The sequence below is a fragment of the Diplotaxodon limnothrissa genome, linkage group LG14 (assembly GCF_057381915.1).
Source record: "Diplotaxodon limnothrissa isolate DT_005_m linkage group LG14, D_limnothrissa_male_GT1.1, whole genome shotgun sequence".
NCBI classification, from domain to species: domain Eukaryota; kingdom Metazoa; phylum Chordata; class Actinopteri; order Cichliformes; family Cichlidae; genus Diplotaxodon; species Diplotaxodon limnothrissa.
The window spans coordinates 42,428,052-42,455,835 of record NC_140609.1 but is presented as its reverse complement, the minus strand read 5'-3'; the positions used below and the strand labels follow the sequence as shown (position 1 = coordinate 42,455,835).

Here is a 27,784-nt window from a genome sequence, read left to right as displayed (position 1 = left end):
CTAAAACAGAAATCAGTCACAATAATCCAGAAATGTGTTGTTTTTTTGTGGGCAGGCTAACATCACCTGAACTGTCTTGCTTCTGCTCTGAGGCTTCCTGGTTGAACTGAACAAGATGTGAGCAGATGTTACACGAGCCAGCGTTGCTGCTTTCCAGCTTCTAACCAGTCTTAAGGTGGAATTCATGAGTTATACTAAGAATCTTTGGCTTACACTCAGAATGATGATTGACCTTTGATCTAACGAGTGGCCCTGCACCATTCAAACATGATCTGCACTGCCAACAGGAACAAACACTGTGAACTGATTTTCTCTGCTCTTCCTCTCAGGTCATTAGGGAGTCATGACATCACAGGAGGAGGGATCTTCATTCAGGAGGTTTTTCCAATACGTGGAGGACAGTGGACTTCGAATATACGATGGTCTGGTGATCCAAAACGCCTCCGACATTGCTAGAGAGAGCGACCGCATTCGCAACCAGACCAATTGGACCTACCTGCATGAAAAACACCAGAAAAAAAGACGGCAGGAAGAAAGCATCAAGAGGTAGAAAGCATCAAACCTTAAAATGAGACCATGTTGTTTCCTGTAAACTCATCTAAACCGCAATAGAAAACTCTTAAGCACACAGACCTCATATGGGCTTAGATACGGTATACTTCTGGTAAACTGGATGTCTGTGTAGGTACTCAGTCATCCAGGTGATGGTAATCTAAGGAACTTGAAACCAACTGGACTTCTTTAAGTTTTATAAAAGAAGTTTAATTAGGTCTGAGAGAGAGAGAGAGATATTTAGGACATTTTTTTAGTGTTTTAAATGTAAATAAGAGTTTAACACATCACCACTTCAGAAACATTATGAGTGTCTTGTATTTGTTTTACAAGCTGTTGTGTTATCGGACAGTCACACTAACATGATCTCCCTTTGGTGCAACCAGGATTGGTGAGGATGTTGCCGCGGCCTCGGATGGGGCGTACTCTGGGAAACACTTCAGGATGGGTTTCATGACGATGCCAGCTCCACAGGACCGATTGCCCCCAGCCAACCAGGGCTTCACCGTCAGATCGCAGTCCCTCCACTCAGTGGGCGGAGGAGAAGATGACTCCAGCAGCAGCCGCAAACAACCCCCACCCAAACCTAAGAGAGATCCCAACACCAAATTGAGCAGCAGCTCCGAAACTGTGGATGGGGGTGGAGTTACAAGAAGAGACCACCAAGACACCAAAGAGAAGCTAGAACAGGCTGAAGGTGAGTCATTAAAACCACATGTCTCACATGGTGGAGATCTGGGCACCAAATTAGATCTGCATGTTCAGGACTGATGTTCAGGTGATGGCCACAACAAGGTCTCATTATAAACATTGTTCATGACCTCCTATTGGTCCATGTGGCGTTGTTGAGGATGCTGCCGTGGCCTCAGATGGAAATTATTCGTAAGGAGAGGTTCAATGTGTTTCACTTCACCTGACTTTATTATTAAAGAAGTGTGTGAAGCCTTTTCTTAGACCTTTAAATGAAGACACTGTAGGGATCAGAATCGAGAACCAGTTCTCTAGAAGAACCAGTTCCTAGTAGTTGAATTCTTTGGAATTGTTCAGCTGCTTGTCTCTTGATCCCACCGATCAATTCTTGCACTTGCGCTACAATCAGGTGATTTCAGTTGTAGGAGGAGGAAAAGAGTAGGGCAGTTTACAGCATGCATATGAACAGAACTTTTATTTTTATTGCATTAAAGGACATGAACATGATGGTAAAGTGCAAACTGCATCCAGGACAGAAACAGCTACACTGTGTTGCTAACACAATCTCAGCTCTTTGCAAACACCTGCACAGACAGAACAACACTGCAGCCAAGTGAGCCGTTATTTTGGGGCTGCGGTGAAGCCAGCTGCCAGTGAACTTCATCAGGTAACAAACGGATGAGCAGTCAGGCTGCAGCCTTCGTTTTTACCTGTTATTTGTTTTGTTTTTTAATATAGTTATATTGCGCCAAATCCCAACAACAGTTGCCTCAATGTGCTTTATATTGTAAGGTAAAGACAATAATAGTAATAATAGACAATAAGGGTTTTTATCTTTGTTTTGTGCTGTCAGCTTTGTGTTCTTACCTAAATACTAAGAGAACGATCATATGTGTGTCCTCTTTAGGTTAGAGATCTCTGTTGGTGTGTAGCTGTAGCTATAGGTTAATATTGCTAAATGGTGATCATGAGACTCCAAAAATCAGAGTCCTGGCCTGACAAGGTAGCTCTTCTGTGTTGTGCCATTCTCTTAGCCAGAGGTTTGGTTTCCCCGATGTATAAATCCTGCCAATCCTCCTGGCACTTAACGACGTACACTATGTTACTCTGTTTGTGTCGGGGGACCTGATCCTTGGGGTGGACCAATTTTTGGCACAGCGTGTTTTGGGATTTAAAACAAAACGCTACATCCAGATGAACAGAATCAACTTTTGGAGATTTACTTACCTAGATGATTGAGCATGCATCAAGACATGATCATGATCATTTTACTGAGAAATGCAATAGTATTAGTAATAGTAGAATTCCTTGCCCCCTGACCTCAGAAACATCACTTCTTGCCCCCTTTTTAAGTCCACCTATTCAAGATAGCTTACTCTGTATAACTTCCCCATGCTCTTAAACTTTGTGTTATTATTGTGTTCATTTCCTGTTTTTATGCTTGTCTTATTTGTTCTGTACAGTGTCCTTGGGTGTTTTGAAAGGCGCTTTTGTTATGGTCCTGAGTCTGGTGACTCAGTGTTTTGTGTTTCTTTATTATGATCTTGTTTATTCTGATTGTGTTTTCCATTAGGATTTGCCAGGTTTCGTTAGGTTTCTGTTCTGTGCCTGCCCTAGTCCCACTTTTCTGTTTTCCTTGATGTCCATGATGTTATTATGTGTGCTCATGAGTCTGTGTCTGTTAAGTTCTGTGTCTCGTCAGTTTATTCAGCGTCAGCCGTCTCTCCCAGCTGTTTCTTCTTAGCTCTGTTTACCTCTTGTATTTAGTGTCTGCCTCCTGCCCTGCTCGTTGTTGCGTTGCACCCTCACTTTCACTGTGTGTTCTGTTTGCCAGCCTGCCTGCCTGATTAGTTTGTTCTTTATTCTCAGTTTAGTTAGTTTTTTGTTCAGTTGCTTTCCAGCAATAAAGCTGAATATTTTGAGTTACGTTTGCCTCCGTGAGTCCTGTATTTTGGGTCCTCTCTTCCTGCCTGCACACAGTCATGACAGCTTTTACATGAAATGTATTATTATTATTAGTAGTAGTAATGTAACCAGTATTGTAAAGAATTACTTACTCCTGGGAGTAATTAAGTTATGTACTGCATTCATTTTAAGAATTACTTTTTTCAGTAATGACCCCGACATGGATCGCAACAAAGAGCAGAAATACCTCCAACATGCACAGTATGTCATTCATGTGCATGAATGTAATGTCTTTGATATGCTGCTTAGAGATGGTGGTGACTTTCATAATGGAGTCAATGAAAACCAAGAAGTAATATCGATAATAGAATCCGATTCGCTAAATTCTTATCAATTCCCATCCCTAAGACTATATTGAAAAGCAGAAGATATTTTTATTGTATCCGTCTGAAGTAATTCTAGTTCTTCTGTCAGTAAGATGACTGAAAAAATGACTGCCCTTGAATTTGAAGTTTAAATAGTTCTCTAAGGAATTTATAGCTTTCAGAAGGTATGGAAGAAGTGTTGTGACAGTTGTTCGCTCTCTGTCTGCAGCTCAATGTTTCCTGCACTCTGAAGATGCCTCCAAGAAGATGCCTCCACCTAAACCCAAAAGGAATCCCAATACTCAGCTCAGCACCTCCTTTGATGAGTGCTACATCCGTAACCATGGCAACAAGAAGTCTTCCTTGCAGTGGGACAAATCTTCATCCCAAAGTCAGAGTCCAGCATCCAGGGACACAGACGAAGAGGAGCCAGTTTACATTGAGATGGTGGGAAACATCCTGCGAGGGCTGAAAGGTCAGGAAGCAGAGGAGGACGACCAGAATGAATCGGTGTACGAGGAGATGAAGTACCCAATGCTGGAAGACTTTCTGCAGGACACAAATGCTGCCATCATTGACCCTGAAGCTTGGTCATCCCGCGGCTCACTCTGTGACATTCCTCCACCTTTCCCAAATCTCCTGACTCACCGCCCACCACTGCTCATCTTCCCACCTGCCCCCGCTCAGTGCTCCCCAAACTCAGATGAGTCCCCCCTCACCCCTTTGGACGTCACACGCCTCCCCATGTTAGAAAACGTCTCCTACAGCAAGTCGGGCAGTGTTGAACAGCCGCAGAGCTCCACTCACTACCGCAAAGAACGAGACCGGGACATGCCCTCCACTCATACCATCACATCTTCTGGTCGCTCCTCAGCTCCACCTCTCCCCTCCAGCCTTTACAAGTCATCCAGCACCACACACGGTGGTCACGGTTACCCCCGCAGCCAATCAGCATGCCCATCTCCTGTCAGCATGGGACGCTCGCTAACACCTCTGAGCCTGAAGAGGCCACCACCGTATGACACCCTGATGGCAGGAGGAAGTATGCCTCGCTCTTCATCTTCATCTTCATCGTCTTCACACAGGGCAGGTGAAGGAGGGGCTAAACTCAGTAACTCCTCCTCCACACATGGGTCCATGCAGAACATGTCCGTGAGGTCACAGACTCCAACAAGTCCACTAGACGAACTCAACAACCTGTTTGCATCAGGTAGACAGGTGATGAAGAGGGGATCAGGAGGGAGGAAGAGCAGGGAGGGTGAAGGTAAGAGAGTTGCAGAGTATTGCATCAACACCATATTATACTACCTGATGCACATCAAGGACAAGGTTTGGTTTTTGGGGGTGCTGGGGGACTACAAGTCAGAGCAAGTAAACCTGAGGTCACATTCACAATAATGGCCCAATCCTTTAACAATGCAAACTTTAAACCTTAATACAATTTCAGCAGGTGAGACAAATAACCCTCCACCATGCAGTTGTTATGTAGGGGGGTATTATCCACAGAGACCAAACCAGCTTGTGTGTCTGGCTGTAAACATGTTTGTTTCTGCTGTGAAATTTTAACATGGAAATCTATGGGGACTGACTCACTGCTGGAGCCCCCGCTGGATGTATGAGGAACTGTAAGTTTAAGGATTTGAGCCTTGGCTTAATTTTAGTCCCAGAGGTTGATGACTGGTTGCTATTACCCAATGGTGCTCATCCACACGTCTGAACGAAAAGTATATTAAACAGTTTTACAAGCTGTTGTGTAACACTGATTACACACTGCGGTTTGTTATCTCAAATACAAAGCAAAACCCAGTCAAACTATGTTCATTATACAAATTAAGTTCAGCACGTTGAAGTGTCCAGTTTATCTCCCACTCTAAAACTGTAAAAGACGATAGAAAAACAGTGTTTAGCTTAGTGTTTAGCTTGTGCGTCTTTATTTACACTAGATAGACTGGATATGTAAAGCGCTTTGGGGTCCTTAGGGACTAGTAAAGCGCTATATAAAATACAGGCCATTTACCATTTATTTACACTAACACCCGCCAGCTTTCCTGAATGCCTCCTCAGTCTCTAATGGTCTTTGGGTCAGCTGCTGAGAAATATAATAAGTATAATAAATAAATATAAGGACAGCTGAATCTGATAAATTGACTAAGAATAAAAAAAATCACTCATTTGTAGTCAAATATGAGAGAATACTCAAAAAGTTGTCATTACTGCATTCGGTCTCCAGAGAGACTCTCCAGGGAGACTGTGTTGCCATGGTGACAACAGTCAGTTTACTTCAGCTCAATTAGAATCAAAATTGAACCTTCAGTTTAAGTCCACAAGATGTTTTTTTTTCCAGTTTCTCAGATTAACTATAGATAGATATGTCTATATCATTGATTTACAATATTTAAACACCATATACAGTTGTGTATGTGGTTTAACCAATGTGTATACATTTTCACAGTAAAATATGTGAGTACAGCTACTGTTACCCAGATCTGCTGAAATAGTGAATGTATTTAGCCAATTTTACCTTCAACTGCACTGGAAAAACACTGCTAAAACTTTAATTGTCTAATTCTATTGTATTGGGTATGATGGCATTAAATTAACAGAATATATGAACAACAGACAGTGACTATAGTTATTTTCTGCTAACAGTATCTTAATTTTTTACAAATTTACAGCACCTAAATCTTCTAATGTACTGGTAGACAACCTACCAATGCATTAGGCATTTAGTTAGTTTTATCTGGGTGTACTGATAGCATAGAGTTTTATTTTTTAACAGCTTCCCTTTAAGAAGTACATCTCAGTCTTCTGTACTGCGATATCTCCATGGTGCAGCTAGGGCATCACATATTTCACATTAGAAAAATCACACAGCACACCAGCAAACAAAATGTCACAAAAGACATATTGATAATTTCCCCCACACACCAGGCATTGTGGAACTGGCTTGGTTTGTCCACAGTTTACCTTCTTTGCTTTCTTCTGACCACAGCTCATGCTAGGGCCTTCATCTGGGTTGGGGTTTTCTCCAAGACCCAGGTCAGACAGATTACTTTTTCTTTATTTTTTTAAATATTTATCTTTGCTATTAGGCACTGCATTGTTTTACTCACAGCATGAGTATTATGTAATTTCTTCTTCGTCCTCTTCTGTTTTACGGGCAGTTGGCAACCAATTTATTTGGGGAGGTACTTGCACTGCCCTCTAGTGGAAGTTATATTCTTGGATTTGTTGGATTTAATGGTTTTGATTCTCATTAATGTTTTCTGTTTATGTTATAGTCTTAGTTTATAGTCCTTAGTTTTCTGTTACTTTGCCTTCCCCGTGTTCCACATCTAGTTACTCTTGTCTCTGTGCTCCATGTTCTCCCTGTCTTCTCTGTCTGCCGTGTCTCCTTGTATAGTTGGTGTTTCCATGTCTTATATTTCCTGTTTTACTTTGAAATTCTTGTGTCCTGTGTTTCAGTTTAGCTTCCTCGCCGTTTTGTTCATGGGCTGCATCCTCCTGAGGACCCGGGTCCTCAGAAGGTCGGGTAGGCTGGAAGTAAACGGCTGTGGAATTGGACGGTCTATCTTTCTAATTAGCGTCACCGCTGTCTCGGTGGAGTTTAATAAACTCGGCCGTCTGCTCCTTGCTATCTAAAGTATAACAGGACACTGGAGTGAACTCTCGACTGTCTCATACTTCTGTTTAATCAGTTTTCTGTTTGACGTTTATTCAGCTGTGTGAAAACCACTCAAGGGATTAATAAAGTTTTATTTCATCTTACTTTAATCTCAGCCAAACCGATTTACTCACGAACAAATAAAACACTGAAAAAAGCCAAATAATAAAAATTTAGGTTGTCTAAGTGACTTATATATTACGTTTAACCTGAGTAGCGAAAGTCCGCGGTGATCTGAAAATGATGTGCCGGGAGTTGTGCCGTTCTCGGCGGCTTCAGTGACCCTCGAGCTCCCGGCTAGCTATCGAGCTGGTGGGTAACAGACGTCTCCAAAAACGTCGAAGCACTTTTGCAAATAAGTGATATCTTGATAAACCGAGCAGATATTTGAAGTTTACACAGCTACATTTTTCGCCTGAAAATATGTTAAAAGTTTATTTTGTGACCCAGAAAGATTAATAACAGTAATTTTAAAACTTAGTAGCGGCCGCCATTGTTGGAAACTGGAGTTTGGCTGGGCCGCGCTATGAATTCTGGGATATGGTGGGCCACGAAGGACACATCTGACCCATCCTTCAAATTCGGGGAAAAGGAGGACGGCTGCACTCGGAGGAGTCTACGAATTTGGACAGCCTTCGGCGCGTTGCTGTGATGAAATTGGCCTACAAATGCGGCCTCAGGAGGAAGCAGCCCATGAATTTGGATCAGAACCAGATCAGGATCATAGATCTGGAGCAAATCAGTTCTTGTATCAGCTCATCTGGCCAGGATTCACTTTGGATCTGTTTATTGTGGCTTGTTGCCGTTTGTTGTGGTCAGCAGTCCAGAGCTGACAACAACAACAACTACTGAGTATAAGTTAACATTGTACCTTCTAATGTCTGGTTAGAGTGTCTGAAAAATCACACTTTTTCTCTGATAAACAGTTTAATTAAATTCTCGCACCTCATGAGAGTTTATTTACAAAGTGTTGGAGCTCCACTTCAAAGAAAGTTTTAATGCCTAATGACAGCTAACAGTGGAAAAAACAGCAGTTACTGTCAAAAAATTCACCTTGTGACATGGACGGTTCTCACTTGGAATATTGAACACTTGATATAACACTGACCGTGAGCAGTACAGCCACTGCGCAGTAGTCCAACACAGTGGTTTACTATGCATTTTCATGCAACATTTGAATAACACAAAATTAATAGTTTCATAATATGAAAATACTAGTGATGTCAGCGTTAATCTCATTAAAATGACGCTAACTCCATAACCGCATTAACGTGGCAACACTCTGTTAGCGAGTTAGCGCATTAGCGCCCCGTGTGCCCCGTGCGTGGAGTGTGTGTAGATACTCTGTTTTCCAGTGTCTCCAGAAGTGGTCTGCTAGGTGCTGGACTTGCTGCCATTGCTGCTTGTAGAGATCCTTCTCTGTAAACTTCCCCGGTGGAGGTGGTGCGCTTGCCTTTTGTGTAAGGAGCATAGCCGGGCTAGTATTTCAAGTGAGTCTGCATCTGAAGAGACAGGAACTACAGGCCTGGAGTTAATAATAGTTGTTACTTCTGCCATTAAAGTGCGCAGTACTTCGTGTGTGAGATGGGAACAATCTGTGCGCATTAGCATAGAGTCCAGGATCCTCCTTGCAACTCCAATCGTGCATTCCCATGCGCCACCAGAGTGCAGTTGTATTCACCGGCTCCAGATAGCAAAGAAGAAGAATAGACAGTTAATGAAAACATCCATGGACTCAATCACTTCTATGTGAACAGCACGAGTACTTAGACAAGTAAATAGCACTGCCCAGCGCTTATTGTAGGCTAGTCCTCCTTTTGTGCGCCTTCCAACTACATTCCAAGGCCCAAAGACATCCAGGCCTCTGTAAGTAAAGGGGGAAGAACTACTAAGTTGTTCCTCTGGCAATTGCGACATCTTCTAGCTCTCAGTTCTGCCTCGCAGCTTCCGACAAATGACACATCCATGAATAACACTGCCTATGCATCTTTTGCCACCTATCAGCCATATTCCAGCCGCTCGAATCGCACCCTCAGAGAAACTAGCTGTCTGCACAGAGCGAATAATAACACTCCTTGCCTTGGACAACTGTGGCTTTGAACACTGATGCCATCCTTTGCATTCCTTAGCAATTTGGGTCATGGACTGAGCAATATGAATAAGTGTGGCAACTGGTCATTGCAAAGAGTTCCATGAAAAAAATTTCTCAAACCTTTCTGGAGCGAGTTTCTTTTCCTCTTTCTTACTGGCACAGCAAGTGACTCGTGGCCAGATCGCTTTATCTGAGTCTGGTTCAACAACACTGAAGATGTCTTGCTTTTGTATTGTTCATACAAGATTGCTGGTCCAGACAGCTGGTTCGTATTAGTAAGCTGAGAGGCTTGGATTGATCTTGACGCATGATCTGCTGGATTATGTTCTGTGGGCACATATCGCCTGTCATGTCTGCAGTGGCAGACGAGTGGAGGTTGAAAGTAGGACCCAAGATGCAGGAAGTGTCAGATACAGGTGAACTTTATTAAACCGGTAAGTAAAACAAACAAAAACGTAGCAGGCAAGAAACAGAAGCTAAGGAACCTATACTGGGAGAAGTCCAGAAACAAACCAAAACAGACCACAAAATCAAAAACGCAGGAACACAAGAAAACCGAGCCAACAAACAGTTCAGGGGGCTGACCCAGAGGCCAACAGCGCAGGAATCCCAAACAGTTAAATTCAGGAGGCCGACCGTGCGAAAAGCCGCAGGTGGTGGCGCTGCAGGCGACAGCATGGGAGCTAGCGTGGGAGCTGCAGGTGGTGGCGCTGCAGGCAACAGCATGAGGGCCGCAGGTGGTGGCGCTGCATGCTGGACGGGCCCCTCGGACCCTCCAGCGGAGGCTGACGAAGGCTGGATGGGCCCTTCGGACCCTCCAGCAGAGACAGGCACAAAAGCAGCAGGCACGAGGTCCTGTGACAGACACGAAGGTGACTGAAGCTGCGCAGGGCACTGACTCTGCCCAAGCAGTGCTAACAAGATGCACTTCTAAGTAAAACAAACAAAAACGTAGCAGGCAAGAAACAGAAGCTAAGGAACCTATACTGGGAAAAACTAAGAAAACACCGACCTGAAACGGGGATGGGGGAGACGCAGGGAGATAACAGAATGAGGCAGGGAAAGAACACAGGTGAACCAGCAACGCACACGAGAAAACACAGGGCTTAAATACACACAGGGAAATCAGGGAATGGGAGACAGAAGGGAGACACGGCTGGGATTAATTTTTGCTGAGGAGACGGATGGCTTGTGGAAAAAAGCTGTTGCACAGTCTGGATGTGTGTGCCCAAATGCTTCGGTACCTTTTTCCAGATGGCAGGAGTGTGAAGAGTGTGTGAGAGGGGTGTGTCCGATCAGCCACAATGCTGGTGGCTTTGCGAATGCATCGTGTGGTGTAGATGTCCTCAATAGAGGGGAGAGAGACCCCGATGATCTTCTCTGCTGTTCCCACTATCCGCTGTAGGGTCTTGCGGTCTGATATGGCACAGTTTCCAAACCAGACAGTGATGCAGCCGCTCAGGATGTTCTCGATAGTTCCTCTATAGAAGGTGGTCAGGATCGGTGGTGGAAGCCGAGCCTTTCTCAGTCTTCTCAGAAAGAAAAGACGCTGTTGGGCTTTCTTGTGCAGGGAGCTGGTGTTGAGGGACCAGCCGAGGTCCTTCCCCAGGAATTTGGTGCTGTCGACGATCTTCACAGAGGAGCCGTTGATGCTCAGCGGTGAGTGGTCGCCTCGTGTCCTCCTAAAGTTAACAACCATCTCTTTTGTCTTGTCAACCTTCGTTATGGCGGTATGCAAATTGCAGTGGGTCCAGTGAGGGGGGCAGCAGATTCTTGATGTGTCTCATGACGAGCCGCTCGAAGCACTTCATGATGGTGGGTGTAAGTGGAACAGGACGGTAGTCGTTGAGACAGGACACAGAAAACTTCTTGGGCACAGGGACGATGGTGGTGGCCTTGAGGCACGTGGGAACGACGGCACTGCTCAGAGAGATGTTGAAGATGTCGGTGAGAACATCTGCCAGCTGATCAGCACATTCTCTGAGTACTCTGCCTGGGATGTTGTCTGGTCCAGCAGCTTTACGTGGGTTGACTCTGCGTAGAGTTTTCCTCACCTCAGCTGTAGTGAGACACAGGACCTGGTCGTTCGGAGGAGGGGTGGTCTTCCTCGCCGCCACGTCGTTCTGCCTGTCGAACCGAGCGTAGAAGTTGTTCAGCGCATCTGGGAGGGAGCCGTCACTGTCACAGGCAGGTGATGTCATCCTGTAGTTAGTAATGGCTTGTAAGCCCTGCCACATGCGCTGTGTGTCGCCGCTGTCCTTGAAGTGGTTGTGGATTCTCTGGGCGTGTGCGCGCTTCGCCTCTCTGATGGCCTAAGAAAGTTCGGCCCTAGCTCTTCTAAGTGCCACCTTATCTCCCTCTTTGAAGGCAGAGTCTCGGGTCCTTAGAAGTGCACGCACTTCCACAGTAATCCACGGTTTCTGGTTGGGTCGTGAGATGATGGTCTTGAAGACAGTGATGTCATCGGTGCACTTGTTGATGTAGCTGGACACTGATGATGTGTACTCCTCCAAGTCAGTGAAGTCACCGTAAGTTGCAGCCTCCCTAAACATGTTCCAGTCAGTGCTCTCGAAACAGTCCTGAAGAGCAGAGATGGCTCCTGCTGGCCAGGTTTTCACCTGCTTCAGAACCGGTTTTGATCGCCTGACGAGTGGTCTGTATGCTGGAATTAGCATAACAGAGATGTGGTCTGAGTAGCCGAGGTGGGGGCGGGGCTCTGCCCGATATGCGCCGGGATGTTTGTGTAAACAAGATCCAGCGTGTTTTCCCCTCTCGTTGCAAAGTCCACATACTGATGGAATCTAGGAAGCACTGACTTGAGATTTGCATGGTTGAAATCTCCAGCAACAATAAACAGTCCATCCGGGTGTGTATTTTGCAGTTCACTGATCTTTGTATACAGTTCCCATAGCGCTTCCTTAGCATTAGCGCTAGGTGGAATGTACACTCCGATAATGAAAACAGTGGTGAATTCCTGTGGTAAATAAAAAGGTCTGCATCTAACAGTCACAAACTCCACCAGCGATGAGCAATAACTAGAAACTAGCACAGAGTTCCTGCACCATTTCTCGTTGATGTAAACACACAAGCCGCCACCGCGAGTCTTACCGCACAGAGCTGCATTTCTGTCGGCGCGAAACGAGGCCAGCCCGTTTAGTTCCTCACGATTGTCTGAAATGTCATTGCTTTCAAGCAGTGTTGGCAGTGTGAGGCTGATACCACCATTATGTGCCTCAACCTGATAGCCATTCGCTCTTCTTCCAGATCTCTCTAATGCCAGCACATGTCTTCAAGGTGTAGGGGAATGCATCACCTTGAATTTTGAACAGGTCAAAAAATCCTGTCCTTGCTAATGATCTGTTACTCTGGTTGTCGAGCATATCATTATCATCATCGTCAGTGGTCCTAGCCTGTTTGGCGCCCCGGGTGAACACTCCCTCTGGCGCCGCCCCCCCCCCTCCCCCCCCACACACACACACACACACACACACACACACATAAAACATATTAAGGATTATACATTAACATAAAACTGTTGTCAGAACCATACTGAATTTTGCCAGAGAAACACACATATGAAGAGAGAGAGAGAGTATGCATTGTATCCAAATGGCTACCAAACAGCCGTCATAATTCGTCATACAATGAGAGCAGGACAAATCAACAACTGACACTGACTAATTAATATTAAAATCTGTAACATAATGTATTGTTTGGAGTTTAGTCTGTTACTGTTACTATGTTTACCATTTCTTTTTGGAGCAACTGTAACCCACATCATTTCCTTAGGGATTAATAAAGTGTTCTGATTCTGATTGGTTCAGGATGACCTGCCATTATCCAATCACACATCTTCTTACCTGCATCTGTTGCTCGTTTCTCCTCCTCGTCTTTTCCCTTTTTTCTAAACTGAGCACCTGATGGCTTTGAGCTTTTCTTGTCCATCTTCCACTGGTTTTAATGTTGCACTCCAGTATGAACACAAATAATGGAGGACTCGAGGATCACCACAACATAACTTAACAGACCTACACCTTAGTTCACTGATTCACTTTGTCTAAGGTTTATTTCTGGGATTTCACACAACCCAGGATTCAAATCATGAATCCATGATGGGCTTGGATTTACAACATTATGAATGAAATGTGCTCTATTTGGAAGCAGCAGGTCTCCCTCCCCTTTCGACGGGTTGCGTGAGACTTTAAATCATCAAACTGTAAATTATAAACTGTAAATCTTTGTTGATCCCTTTACCCCGAGTCGTAAAGTGTATATTTATTTTCTTACTCTTCTTATATTTATTGTTTGTTTACTTGCACTGCTGTAACTGGAGCCTCGTCGTCTCGTCTCTCTATATACTGGACTGTAAGTAGCGGAGATGACAATAAAGTTTACTTTGACTTCAGCAGCGCGCAGGTGCACCGAGGGCTCTCGCGCTCTCGCGCTCACTTTTCTCATATAGAGTTTCAAAAAAACATCGGTGCAAATTATAAGTCTCTATCATGATGTCTGGTGTTTTCGTGTTTGTCGTTTTGTTTTTATTTTGCAAGTTGATTATTAGACGCTGCTCCAGCCAGCCAGAGAATCCCCCGCCGCCCCGCCCTCTCCTCCCTGTGCTGCAAGCAGCAGGCGCACCTCGCAAATGGAGGGCGCCCTTACTCCCAGCAAATGGGCGAGAGAAAACCGATCGGTGCCTATGCCATTCCCAATATGCGCTGGCTGATGTCGGGGCAGCAGGAGTACGAGCAATTTTTTATTTTTATTTTTTTTTGCCGATGCCCGTGATGCCACCCCGGGCAACCGCCCGTGTTGCCCGTATCAAAAACTGCTACTGATCATCGTTTATATAGCACTTTAAAAACACAGCAGGCAGACCAAAGTGCTGAACAACACAAAAACAAAGAAAAGCAAAACATAGTAGGGATGTCAGTTTCCCGCATAGTTTAAAGTCAGGAAATTAAAATAGGTTTTCAATCTCGACTTAAAGACCTGCACTGAAGACACTTGTCTAATATGAAAGGGAAGGTTGTTCCAAAGCATCGGAGCCGCAATTGAGAAAGCTCGATCTCCTCCGAGTTTCAGCCGCGACTTAGGGACTGACAACAGCAATTGATCAGCTGAATGGAGCGAGCGAGTAGAAGTATGAGGCTTCAACAAATCGGATAAATATACAGGGGCCAGACCGTTTAAAGATTTAAAAACCAATAAAAGGACTTTAAAACTGATCCTAAAAACAATAGGAAGCCAATGGAGTGAAGCCAGAACCAGAGGGATGCGGTCAAATTTCCTTCTACCAGTTAAAAAAAATGTGCCGCTGCATTTTGCACTAATTGCAAGCATGACAGGGTGCCCAACCTGGAAGTTTTCCATTAAATAAGGCCTGCAGACGAGCGGTGAGCGGTAGCTAACATTCTTTAATCCAAACACACAAAGAACAGAAAACCAAGCTTGTGGAGAGCCTACATGACCGCGGGGCAGGTCAGCAGAGTCTCCCTGAGCCCAGCATGGCTCTCAGTTAAATACCTTCTCCAGGAACAAAAGGCAGTACACAGCTGTTTCACACCTTGAGGTTCACACTCCCTTGCTGCCTCCCAGAGTCCTCGAAGAGACAAAAGACTCTTCCTGTGGAGTTCCTGTTTCCCCCAACATCCTTACTAATGTCAGACTCTGTAGTTTTCTCTGGTCCCCTCCCCAATCAGACCAGGAGTGACATGTTTAGCTGCATGTTCTCCTTAAATTGCTGGCTGTCTGAGTGGTGTCCCAGAAACGATGTGGGCTTCATAGATAATTGGCAAACCTTCTGGAGGAAACCTGGTCTTGTTAGGAGAGACGGCATCCATCCCACTTTGGATGGAGCAGCTCTCATTTCTAGAAATATGGACAAATTTATTAAACCCCCCAAAATATGACTATCCAGAGTTGGGACCAGGAAGCAGAGTTGCAGTCTTACACGTCTCTCTGCAGCTTCTCTCCTCCTGCTACCCCCCCAAAAACCCATCTCCATAGAGACTGTGTCAGCTCCCAAACAGACAAAAAACAAACTAAAAACCAGCAACAAACAACTTAAACATAAACAATTACAAAGAAAGAACAATACAGTATCCACATCTGAACCAAAGAGTAAAACAGTGAAATGTGGATTATTAAATATTAGGTCTCTCTCCTCCAAGTCTCTGTTAGTACATGACTTAATAATTGATCAACAAATTGATTTACTCTGCCTTACAGAAACCTGGTTGCAGCAGGATGATTATGTTAGTTTAAATGAATCAACACCCCCGAGTCATTCTAACTACCAGAAATCTCGAAGCACAGGCCGAGGGGGAGGTGTGGCAGCAATTTTTCACACCAGCCTATTAATTAATGAAAGACCAAGACAGACTTTTAATTCATTTGAAAGCCTGATGCTTAGCCTCATCCACCCCAGCTGTGAAACTCAGAAACCAGTCTTACTTGTTATCATCTATCGTCCACCTGGGCCTTACACAGAGTTTCTGTCTGATTTCTCAGACTTTATATCTAATTTAGTTCTGAGCTCAGATAAAATAATTATTGTGGGTGATTTTAACATCCATGTAGATGCTAAAAATGACAGCCTCAACATGGCATTTAATCTGTTATTAGACTCAATTGGTTTCTCTCAAAATGTAAAAGAACCCACCCACCACTTTAATCACACTCTAGATCTTGTTTTAACATATGGCATAGAAACTGAACATTTAACAGTGTTTCCTGAAAACCCTCTCCTGTCTGATCATTTCCTGATAACATTTACATTTACAATAATTGATTACACAGCGGTGGAGAGTAGACTTTATCAAAGTAGATGTCTTTCTGAAAGCACTGTAACTAAGTTTAAGAAGAAAGTGTACTTTATTGGTCCCCGTGGGGAAAATCCCTCTCTGCATTTAACCCATTCACTCAGTGAAGCAGTGGGCAGCCACTGGGCGCCCAGGGAGCAGTGTGTAGGGACGGTACCTTGCTCAGGGGTACCTCAGGGTAGCTGTTCAGGGGAATCGAACCCCCGACCTTCCGATCATGGGGCCACCACTCTACCTACTGAGCTACCCCTGCCCAGGTTAAGAACATAATCCACCCACTGTTATCATCTTCAATGCCCTGTACCAACACAGAGCAGAGCAGCTATCTGAACGCTACCCCAACAGAAGTCGATCATCTTGTTAATAATTTTACCTCCTCACTACGTACGACTCTGGATACTGTAGCTCCTGTGAAAACTAAGGTCTCTAATCAGAAGTACCTGACTCCGTGGTAAAATTCTCAAACACGTACCCTAAAGCAGATGACTCGTAATCTGGAGAGGAAATGGCGTGTCACAAATTTAGAGGATCATCATTTAGCCTGGAGAAATAGTTTGCTGCTTTATAAGAAAGCCCTCCGCAAAGCCAGAACATCTTACTATTCATCACTGATTGAAGAAAATAAGACCAACCCCAGGTTTCTCTTCAGCACTGACAAAAAGTCAGAGCTCTTGTGAGCCAACAATCCCTTTAACGTTAACTATTAATGACTTCATGAACTTCTTCACAAATAAAATTTTTATCATTAGAGAAAAAATTACCAGTAATCATCCCACAGATGTAATATTATCTACAGCTACTCTTAGTACCATTGATGTTAAGTTAGACTCTTTTTCTCTAATTGATCTTTCTGAGTTAACTTCAATAATTACTTCCTCCAAGCCATCAACGTGTCTTTTAGACCCCATTCCTACAAAACTGCTCAAAGAAGTCCTGCCATTAATTAATTCTTCGATCTTAAATATGATCAACCTATCTCTAATGATCGGCTATGTACCACAGGCCTTCAAGCTGGCTGTAGTTAAACCTTTACTCAAAAAGCATCTCTAGACCCAGCAGTCTTAGCTAATTATAGGCCAATCTCCAACCTTCCTTTCATATCAAAACTCCTTGAAAGAGTAGTTGTCAAACAGCTAACAGATCATCTGCAGAGGAATGGTTTATTTGAAGAGTTTCAGTCAGGTTTCAGAGCTCATCACAGCACAGAAACAGCTTTTGCAACAGATCTTCTTATGGCCTCTGACAGTGGACTCATCTCTGTGCTTGTCCTGCTAGACCTTAGTGCAGCATTTGATACTGTCGACCATAATATCCTATTAGAGCGATTAGAACATGCTGTAGGTATTACAGGTACTGCACTGCAGTGGTTTGTATCATATCTATCTAATAGACTCCAGTTTGTGCATGTAAATGGAGAGTCCTCTTCACACACTGAGGTTAATTATGGAGTTCCACAGGGTTCAGTGCTAGGACCAATTCTGTTTACATTATACATGCTTCCCTTAGGCAGCATCATTAGAAGACATAGCATACATTTTCACTGCTATGCAGATGACACCCAGCTCTATCTGTCCATGAAGCCAGATAAATTACACCAATGAGTTAAACTGCAGGAATGTCTTAAAGACATAAAGACCTGGATGGCCGCTAACTTTCTGCTTCTTAATTCAGAAAAAACTGAGGTTATTGTACTCGGCCCTGAAAAGCCTAGAAATATGGTATCTAAGCAGATTCTTACTCTGGATGGCATTACCTTGGCCTCCAGTAACGCTGTGAGGAACCTTGGAGTCATTTTTGACCAGGACATGTCTTTCAACGCACATATTAAACAAATATGTAAGACTGCGTTCTTCCATTTGCGCAACATCTCTAAAATTAGAAATATCCTGTCTCAGAGTGACGCTGAAAAACTAGTTCATGCATTTATTACTTCCAGGCTGGACTACTGTAATTCATTATTATCAGGATGTCCAAAAAACTCACTGAAAAGCCTTCAGCTAATCCAAAATGCTGCAGCAAGAGTCCTGACAGGGACTAGAAAGAGAGAGCAGATTTCTCCTGTTTTGGCTTCCCTTCATTGGCTTCCTGTTAAGTCCAGAATTGAATTCAAAATCCTGCTCCTCACATACAAGGTCTTAAATAATCAGGCCCCATCTTATCTTAATGACCTTGTAGTACCATATCACCCTATTAGAGCGCTTCGCTCTCGCTCTGCAGGCCTACTTGTTGTTCCTAGAGTATTTAAAAGTAGAATGGGAGGCAGAGCCTTCAGTTTTCAGGCCCCTCTTCTGTGGAACCAGCTTCCAGTTTGGATTCAGGAGACAGACACTATCTCTACTTTCAAGATTAGGCTTCAAACTTTCCTTTTTGCTAAAGCATATAGTTAGGGCTGGACCAGGTGACCCTGAACCCTCCCTTAGTTATGCTGCAATAGACATAGGCTGCCAGGGGATTCCCATGATGCATTGAGTTTTTCCTTCCCAGTCACCTTTCTCACTCACTATGTATTAACAGACCTCTCTGCATTGAATCATATCTGTTATTAACCTCTGTCTCTCTTCCACAGCATGTCTTTTATCCTGTCTTCCTTCTCTCACCCCAACCGGTCGCAGCAGATGGCCACCCCTCCCTGAGCCTGGTTCTGCCGGAGGTTTCTTCCTGTTAAAAGGGAGTTTTTCCTTCCCACTGTTGCCAAAGTGCTTGCTCATAGGGGGTCATATGATTGTTGGGTTTTTCTCTGTATCTATGAAGCGCCTTGAGGCGACTTATGTTGTGATTTGGCGCTATATAAATAAAATTGAATTGAATTGAATTGAATTGATTAGATCCCACGATTAACCCTCGGCTGTGGAAAAAGTGATGTAGATGTTAGCGCAGCGCATCTGTATGCACACTTTCTCACAGTGACCTCTGCACTGTAAACAATACAAGGTCTTGAATAACACACTGCTAGTAAATTCACAAAGACACAGAAAGTGGCATTTAAAAGGTTAAGTCAGCACGACCCAAAAGCCCATGCAACCTGTTGCTGCCACATTTCTGCTCCTGTAAAAAGAAACATACATACATCCACCCTTTTGTCACTCTGGGTGCAGGTGCAATCTTGCATACTGGTGTCAAGTCAGTCAAGCTTTTGTCAGTCCAGTCAGTCCCCATTTTTTATTTGCTGACAGTAGAACCTCTCGTGACGCAATAAGTTTCTACTGCCAGCAATGACGCCATTTCAAAAAAGAAATAAGAATTTAGACTGGATCACCTCGCTGAATCCTTTTTTGACAGGGACTTGTTTTCTGATTGTCCCAAATAAGTGGCTTTCTCCTGAGCCCATTTTAATTTTGGAGAAGCTCACTTGCGATTGATCAACATGTTGTGTAGCGCTTTCGATTCCGATCTTGCAGGCCTGCTTGAAAAAGAGAAAATTGCCAAAACAAAATTCTGCACTGTTAAAATAAAAATATGAAGGCCTCTTTTTAGAAGTTGTCTAAGCGTACTCTCTTAGAATGATAGATCAAAACTGGCAGGTTCAAAGTGGTACCAAAGGAAAATGCATCAGTAAATCTCCAAAACTTTCATCCACCAGTCACACCTCACACAACAACAATATTCTATTAGATGATGAGTTTTGTGGGGATAGGTTAATTGATTAATCCAAATTGTCACTAGGAGTGAATGTGAGTGTGAATGGTTGTCTGTCCCTGTGTGTTAGCCCTGCGACAGACTGGCGACCTGTCCAGGGTGTACCCCGCCTTTCGCCCTATGACAGCTGGGATAGGCTCCAGCGCCCCCCGCGACCCTGAAAAGGATAAGCGGAAGCGAATGGATGGATGGATGGATGATGAGTTTTGTTTTCCAATGTACCCAGATGTGTGTCATGATAAGACCTCCCCCACACATCAGAAACAAGAAACTCAATAATCTATTAGTCCCCACTCATCTGACGCCCCTGCAGCATTCTGTTCACCCCTGCTATGGTTCAATCATCCTTCCCCAAAAATAATACTTGTATCACTTCTTAACCCACTAAGTGAACCGGACAAGATGATGGTAACAGAAACGCTTAAAATACTGTTTGAGCTTCATGAGTTTCATTGCATGTGTGTGTGTGTTAGTAGGATTAATGCATTTTTCTGTTTGTGTAATTTTGTGTACCTCTCCTCTTTGCGGTGCTCCAGACACTTTTCAATTCTCCACGTAAGGCAGTCGTTCTTTCTTCCCAGTTTCCTAAACCCAAATTTCATTCCCCACACTAAAACAGCTTCCTCCATGTCCTCCCTGCTCCTTCCACTGTGGTCTCATCCCATCTCCCCTCTTTGCAGCAGTCCAGTGAGAATCTATTGTCTTTCAGCTTTGTCCTGTCTTTTCCACTGTCTCATTTTGCCATTTTGCTCCAAAAGTGGCAAATGTCCAACTCAGGCAGTCTTTTCAAAGGTCCATTCACAGACAGTGAAGTTGCAGCTCGTTGGAAATGCACATCCATCCATCCAGTCATGATGGTGCCATTTTTCTCCTCGCTGCCGCTGTCTTGCACAGCTGCTGCTGCTGGACCTTTTCTTCACTGCTCAGGATGCTGCTGTGAGCTCTTGAGATCCATCTCGTTGTTCTGGAACTGCATTTCTTGTCTTCAGGGAGAGATTCTTGGAGCTTGTGTTCTCAGGGTGAAAAACACATGGAAGTTAAGCTGTAAAACAATTCAGCCAAAACTTGGCTTGAGTGTTTCTAATGGTGTAAACCTACAATTTTCTTCCGACTGCTGCACGTGGAAAATTGATCCGGGTCTGCTCTTCACCTGCAAGTGACACACTGAGACATTTTGATCATTCTTATCACTGCTTAAAACAACACCCCTCTCTCTGGTTCTGAACTCCCTTTTCTTAAAAACCCAGAGAGATTGTAGTTGTTCTACGTTGAAAAACACCAAACCCTCTTCCTATTTTCGTCTGCTAAAAAAATAAATGTTTGTGTGTCCACCCCAGGGGAGCAGGTGGCCTGCAGTACCACCCTCTCCCTCTAGTTGGAAACAACTGTTATACACATTTCTATACTCCTCTCTTTTTTTTTTCCAACATTTTTTAACCCCATTTCTCACTGTTTTTACACACACATCAACTTTTCCCACACAATCATTCTCTGCAATCTTACACACCACACATTTAGAATTTAAGATGGCGCTGGAGTGACGGCAGCCTTTCCAAGTAGCTCTGCAACACCGCACCTTTTTTATTAACTTTAACTTTTTTAGACTAGGCTTTTCAAACTTTTTTTCACCTTCCTCTACTTATACCTCTTAGATATAGCGATACAAGATGGATAATGCACTTTTTAAAACTTCTGGAACCAGTTCCTTCATCTATTCGAGAGCGGAGCTGCTGGCACTAAAAACAAAGGGACAGACCGGCATGCGACACAACATCCCGGCCGAGCTAAAGAGGAGCTACAGAGGCTGCAAAGCTGGAGCGAGGAGAGCGGATCACCGGAGGCGATTCAAACCATCAATCCCGACAGTGATCATGGGCAACGTGAACTCGTTACAGAATAAGATTGATGAACTGTGCGCTCTGAACAACCACAGACTATACCGTGAGTGCAGCTTGTTTATCTTCACGGAGACGTGGCTAACCGAGCTAACGCCGCAGGCTAACGTAGACCTATGCGGTTTCACATCCGTGAGAGCCGATAGGGACACGCAGGCCAGCGGAAAAAGCAGAGGTGGGGGACTCATTGTCTACGTTAACAACAGATACTGTAACCCTGGACACGTCTCCGTTAAAGTTTCGGTATGCCGTCCGGACCTGGAGCTGCTAGCTGTTAGCTTGCGGCCATATTATCTACCTCGGGAGTTCAGTCATGTGATCTGTGTGTGTGTTTACATCCCTCCGAGGGCCGACGCAACAGCTGCCTGTGAGAAAATACACACAGTCACAGCAAGACTTCAGACACAAAACCCCGAGGCTTTCATTATTATATCTGGAGACTTTAACCATGCCACACTGGACTCTACTCTGGCTGCTTTTCACCAGTTTGTGAATTGTCCCACAAGGAGCAACAGGACAATTGACCTACTGTATGCTAATGTGAGAGATGCATACAGAGCCACCCCCCTCCCCCCACTAGGGAAGTCAGACCACAACCTGGTTTACCTACAGCCACAATACACACCCCTCGTCCAAAGGCAGCCGGTCACAACGCGCTCCATCCGGAGATGGACCCCAGAAAAGGAGGATGCTCTGAGGGACTGTTATGACACCACAGACTGGGATGTGCTCCTGAGCCCACATGGTGAGGACATAGAGGGGGCGACACACTGTCTTACAGACTACCTCAACTTTTGTGTGGACACGGTCGCCCCTGCTAAGACGGTACGGTGTTATCCTAATAACAAACCGTAGGTAACACAGGAAGTCAAATCTGTCCTCAACATGAAGAAGAAGGCTTTCAGGAGCAAAGTGAAGGAGGAGATGAAGGCAGCACAGCGGGAGGTGAAACGCTGCCTGAGGGAAGCAAAGGACACCTACAGGAGGAAGGTGGAGCAGAAGTTGGAGAGGAACAATATGAGGGAGGTCTGGAATGGTGTGAAAACCATCACAGGCCACAACACCAAGAAAAGCACAGTGGGGGGGACTGTGGAGAAGGCAAACGAACTCAACAACTTCTTCAACAGGTTTGACCAGCCCACAACCCCCCCACCCTCACCTTCACTACAGAGTCCAATCCCCACTCTCCTACCTCCCTCGCTTCCCCCCCTTCCTGACACCATGACACCCCCCTCCTCCAATCCCTCTCTCAGCAGCAAGACATCTCCCCCCCTCCCCTCCTCCCAAACATCTCCCAGTGTCACAGTGGATCAGGTCAGGAGACAACTGAGGAAGCTTCGCCCCAGAAAGGCAGCAGGCCCAGACAAGGTGTGTCCTAGGATGCTTAAGGCGTGTGCTGCTGAACTTGGGGAGCCGCTACAACGAGTCTTCAACCTCAGTCTGCGACTGGGGAGAGTGCCCGCCCTATGGAAGACATCCTGCATCGTCCCGGTCCCCAAAAAGAACCGGCCCAATGAGCTGAATGACTTCCGACCGGTGGCACTGACGTCACATCTTATGAAGACTCTAGAGCGGCTCTTCCTCAACCTCCTCCGACCACAGGTACAACATGCCCAGGACCCACTACAGTTTGCATACAAGGCGGGTGTCGGAGTGGAGGATGCCATCCTGTACCTCCTACACAGAGCCCACTCACACCTGGATGGGGGAAAAGGCACGGTCAGGATCCTGTTTCTTGACTTTTCCAGTGCCTTTAATACCATCCGGCCCTGTATGCTTCAAGAAAAACTGAACAGGATGGAGGTGGACCCCTGCCTGGTGGCTTGGCTCTCCGACTACCTCACCGACAGACCACAGTACGTCAGGCTGAAGGACATCACGTCTGACACAGTGGTCAGCAGCACAGGAGCACCACAGGGAACTGTGCTGTCCCCTCTTCTCTTCACCCTGTACACCTCTGATTTCTGCTACAACTCTGAATTATGCCATATTCAGAAGTTTGCAGACGACACAGCCATCATGGGGTGTATCTGGGATGATCAGGAAGAGGAGTACAGAAGTCTGGTGAGGAACTTTGTCGCATGGAGTCACACAAACCACCTGCAACTCAACACCTCAAAGACTAAGGAACTGGTTGTGGACTTCGGGAGGTCCAGAGAAGGTCCACTGCCGGTTCAGATAGAGGGGGAGGAGGTGGAGGTGGTCAACAAGTACAAGTACCTCGGGCTGTGGGTGGACAATAAACTGGACTGGTCATGCAACACAGAGCACCTGTATAAAAAAGCCCAAAGCCGACTGTACTTCCTCAGGAGGCTGAGGTCTTTTAACATCTGCAGGAAGCTCCTGAGGATGTTTTACCAGTCAGTGGTTGCTGGAGTACTTTTCTATGCTGTGGTGTGCTGGGGGAGCAGCACAGCAAAGAAGGACTCATCCAGGCTGGAGAAACTGATCAGGAGGGCTAGCTCTGTGGTCGGCATGAAGCTGGACACTCTGGTGACAGTGGCAGAGAAAAGGACATTAAAGAAACTGCTGGACATTATGAACAATGCTGGGCATCCTCTGCACACGGCCATTAACAACCAGAAGAGTCTGTTCAGTGACAGGTTGCTTCTCCCAAAGACAAGAACTAACAGACTTAAAAACTCCTTTGTCCCACACGCCATCAGACTGTTTAACTCCTCCCTGGAGGGGAGAGGGAGGGGAAACAGGAGGACAAAGGAGGGGGGAACAACTAAGCTGTAGTGCCTCTTCACCTCACTGTGCAATACCTTGTGCAATACTTTTGTAAATAGTCAACGGTGCAATAGACTCAATACTTGAAATGTGCAATTCACTTGTATTTTTATTTTTATTCCTATTTATTCTATTTATCCCCTTCGTATATTTTATTTATATTGTCTCTGTATTTATATATATATATATATATATATATATATATATATATATATATATATATATATATATATATATATGTGTGTGTGTGTGTGTGTGTGTGTGTGTGTGTGTGTGTGTGTGTGTATTATATATATATATATATATATATATATATAATATTCTGTAACTCTGTAACTTCTGTCGGTGCTGTGCTTTTTTGGAAATCGAATTTCCCAGAGGAACCCACCCGAGGGATTAATAAAGTTCTATCTAATCTAATCTAATCTAATCTTTACTCAGTTCTTACCATACAGTCACGCATTGAGTTTTGTGCCTGGCCGCCTGGTGGAAGCCTGCCGCTTTACTGGATCCAGTTTCCCTTTACATTCAGAGCGTCCTCTGCAATGGCCTTCTTCCCTTACCGGCAGAAAAGTGCTAAAATACCGTCACTGCACGTAGGAATGATTTCCCAACAGTGTACTCGAACCGCCGTCCCTGTGGACCGAACACAGGCCTGGGCCGGCTTCTCCCCAACTGCGTGCTCGAGCCACTGTCCTTGTGATGAGCCGTTCCCAACACAAGCCTGGGGTCTCAAACCACCAGGATTTTTCCCGACGGTGGATTTTAATTACCGTCCCTGTGCTGGACAAAAACCCGAACACAAGCCTGGGGTCTCAAACCACCAGGATTTTTCCCGACGGTGGATTTTAATTACCGTCCCTGTGCTGGACAAAAACCTGAACACAGGCCTGGGGTCTCAAACCACCAGGATTTTTCCCGACGGTGGATTTTAATTACCGTCCCTGTGCTGGACAAAAACCCGAACACAAGCCTGGGGTCTCAAACCACCAGGATTTTTCCCGACGGTGGATTTTAATTACCGTCCCTGTGCTGGACAAAAACCCGAACACAGGCCTGGGGTCTCAAACCACCAGGATTTTCCCTCCGGAGACTCGAACTCCGGAGTCGGCCAGCGTTCCCCCCCTCGGCCAGACAAACACTCTCCATGACTGTATACAAGTTAGCTACAACTCACCCATCTGCAGGAGTCCCCTCAAAGTCGATTGTTAGGTTTGTAGCATAAACCTATTCGCTGGAACGTTAAGACAATATAATTACGCTGCTAAGCAAGACACAAATAGGCAAAGTTCTTCATGTTACTCGTGCACGGGAGAGAACCGGACAACCGCTTGACTCCAGTTGGTCTCGTCCGTCCTCCCATACACTATCCTTTTATTGAGGTTACATGAATATGCATAGGTTCATTAACATACGACGTCTACATACAAACAAAGAGTACCTTGCCTGTGTGTGTGTGTGTGTGTGTGTGTGTGTGTGTGTGTGTGTGTGTGTGTGTGTGTGTGTGTGTGTGTGTGTGGACTGCTGATCAAAGGGTCAAACATCCTTGGTCAGGAAGAGGGTAGCCTCCCCCTCACCCTAGATGGTTCATCCTAGATAACACGGTGAGGAAGTCCTGCAGTTCATCTAAACAAAGAGCACTTAGACTAGAACAGACGCAACTACGTTAATCCTACCATAAAACAATAAGACACGGTATGACCTCTCATGCTCCCAAAGTGCTGTCTAATACACACAAAGTTTGCAGACTATCAAGGATCAAAACCTCTACCAATCTACAACTAATTACAAAACTCTAAGCATATATAAGTAAATATTTCTAAGCATAAATGACAATCAACAATACAAATCTAACATTTCCCCCCTTTTTGACCTTTATGCCTGAAAAGTTCCCAGGTATGAATACCTCATGTCTGACAGTTTCAATGCAAACCTTTTTATACTCAGCATATGTCAAATCACCCTAAATTACTGAAAAGGTACACAGTTTAATAAATGTATTAGCAGTTACCCCATTCATTGAGCTCATCTTATGGCAAACTGCATCTTACGAGCAACCAAAGAAATTGTTAATTTAATAGTGAAACTAAAAAAGTAACATTTTCAAAAACATCTCAGCTTGGTGGTGCTTCCTCCGGGTGTGCACATCACATGTCTCTCTGCAGAGTGGTTTAAGCTCTGCAGGGCGTCATGAATGTCTCTTCCAGTTGTTTCCATCACTGTCCATAGGACCAGAGTCCAAATGTATGTAGAATAAACATTCAAACATACCAGTTGGTTTTGTTGTTCGTCAACATGGTTCTCAGCTATTTCCAGAGCTGCAGACCTCTCAGCACTCTAGTTTTATGGCCTCCCATTACCTCACTTCAGGCCTTCATCCTGCGAGGGGGATATTTATGACTCCTTCATTGTCCACGCTCTGCAGAGAAACACCTCTGTGGAAAGGGTGCAGGGTTCTCTTGTCTTACTGCTGTTATGATCCCAGCAGCCTTCAGAGTGTCATCGTATGCACAGTATAGTGGCACAGCATTAGGTGATGTTCATAGGAAACTGCTGTCATCACCACCATAGCTTCTGGTTCCTGTGCTTTCACAGAATCATGATGTCATCCTCGAACTCTTTCTGCGCTGTCGATGGAGCTTGGCACGCTCCCCTCATCCCACGAGTTTTCATGTTCCAACGCTGCTGAAGGTTTAAGGCAGAGCACGTCGTACACCTTAGTTGTCTTCCTCAGCGTCAATATTGAATCTTTCATTTTATTTAAAATCTTGCTGTGGGAAGTCTCCTCTTGATTTCCTGGAAGCTTAGTAGCACAGCTCTCTGTGTGATGTCTGCTGTGCTGAAGATGATCTCTGATCCTCCTGAAGCCTCTCTCCCATCTTGTGGACGATCCTCTCCTCTATTTTGCAGGCAGTTTCATGGTCCTTGCTGTGGCTCCAAGGTCTGATTTCATGATGGGCCCCAACCAGCTTGATCTTTGACCTCAACCACTGCCTGGTCCTATCAGCTATGCGCTTCTCACTGGGCCTCTGAAGATTTCTCAGGAGATTACTGCTGCACCTGTATTTCCTTGCTAGGAAGACAAACTATTTGGAGAGTATGTCAACAATCATCAAACCACATTCTTTAGTTCAGTGAACTTCACTTATAGGCCATCAAAGCCTCATCTGAACATGGGTGCACCACTTGCATAGGTTTAATATTTGTAAATAAAACGGCTAATCACACAAATCACTGCAACAATAATAAAAAACATTGTTTAATGTTAATCCTTGCACTCCACCTCTTGACGCATGGACATTCCCATGCGTCAACTCAGCAAACCTGGATCCCTGTCTTAAAGAAAAAGATTAGCTAGATCATGTCCCAGGCAACATCAGGGCATCTCCTCTGGAGTAGCTCCGTAACCCTGCAATAAAAGATGTTAGCGT

At 44.8% G+C, this 27,784-nt stretch overlaps 1 protein-coding gene across 1 annotated transcript in view; it reads left to right on the top strand.

Moving 5' to 3' along the window:
* Window positions 1-343: 343 nt before the first annotated feature.
* The window catches only part of nyap2a (neuronal tyrosine-phosphorylated phosphoinositide-3-kinase adaptor 2a), an 82,386-nt gene continuing 54,945 nt past the window's right edge, over window positions 344-27,784 (top strand). Inside the window, exons 1-3 of the mRNA XM_085371436.1 lie at window positions 344-546; window positions 939-1,249; window positions 3,742-4,776. Coding sequence (XP_085227562.1) covers window positions 344-546; window positions 939-1,249; window positions 3,742-4,776 — 1,549 coding nt within the window. The remainder of the gene's footprint in view (window positions 547-938; window positions 1,250-3,741; window positions 4,777-27,784) is intronic.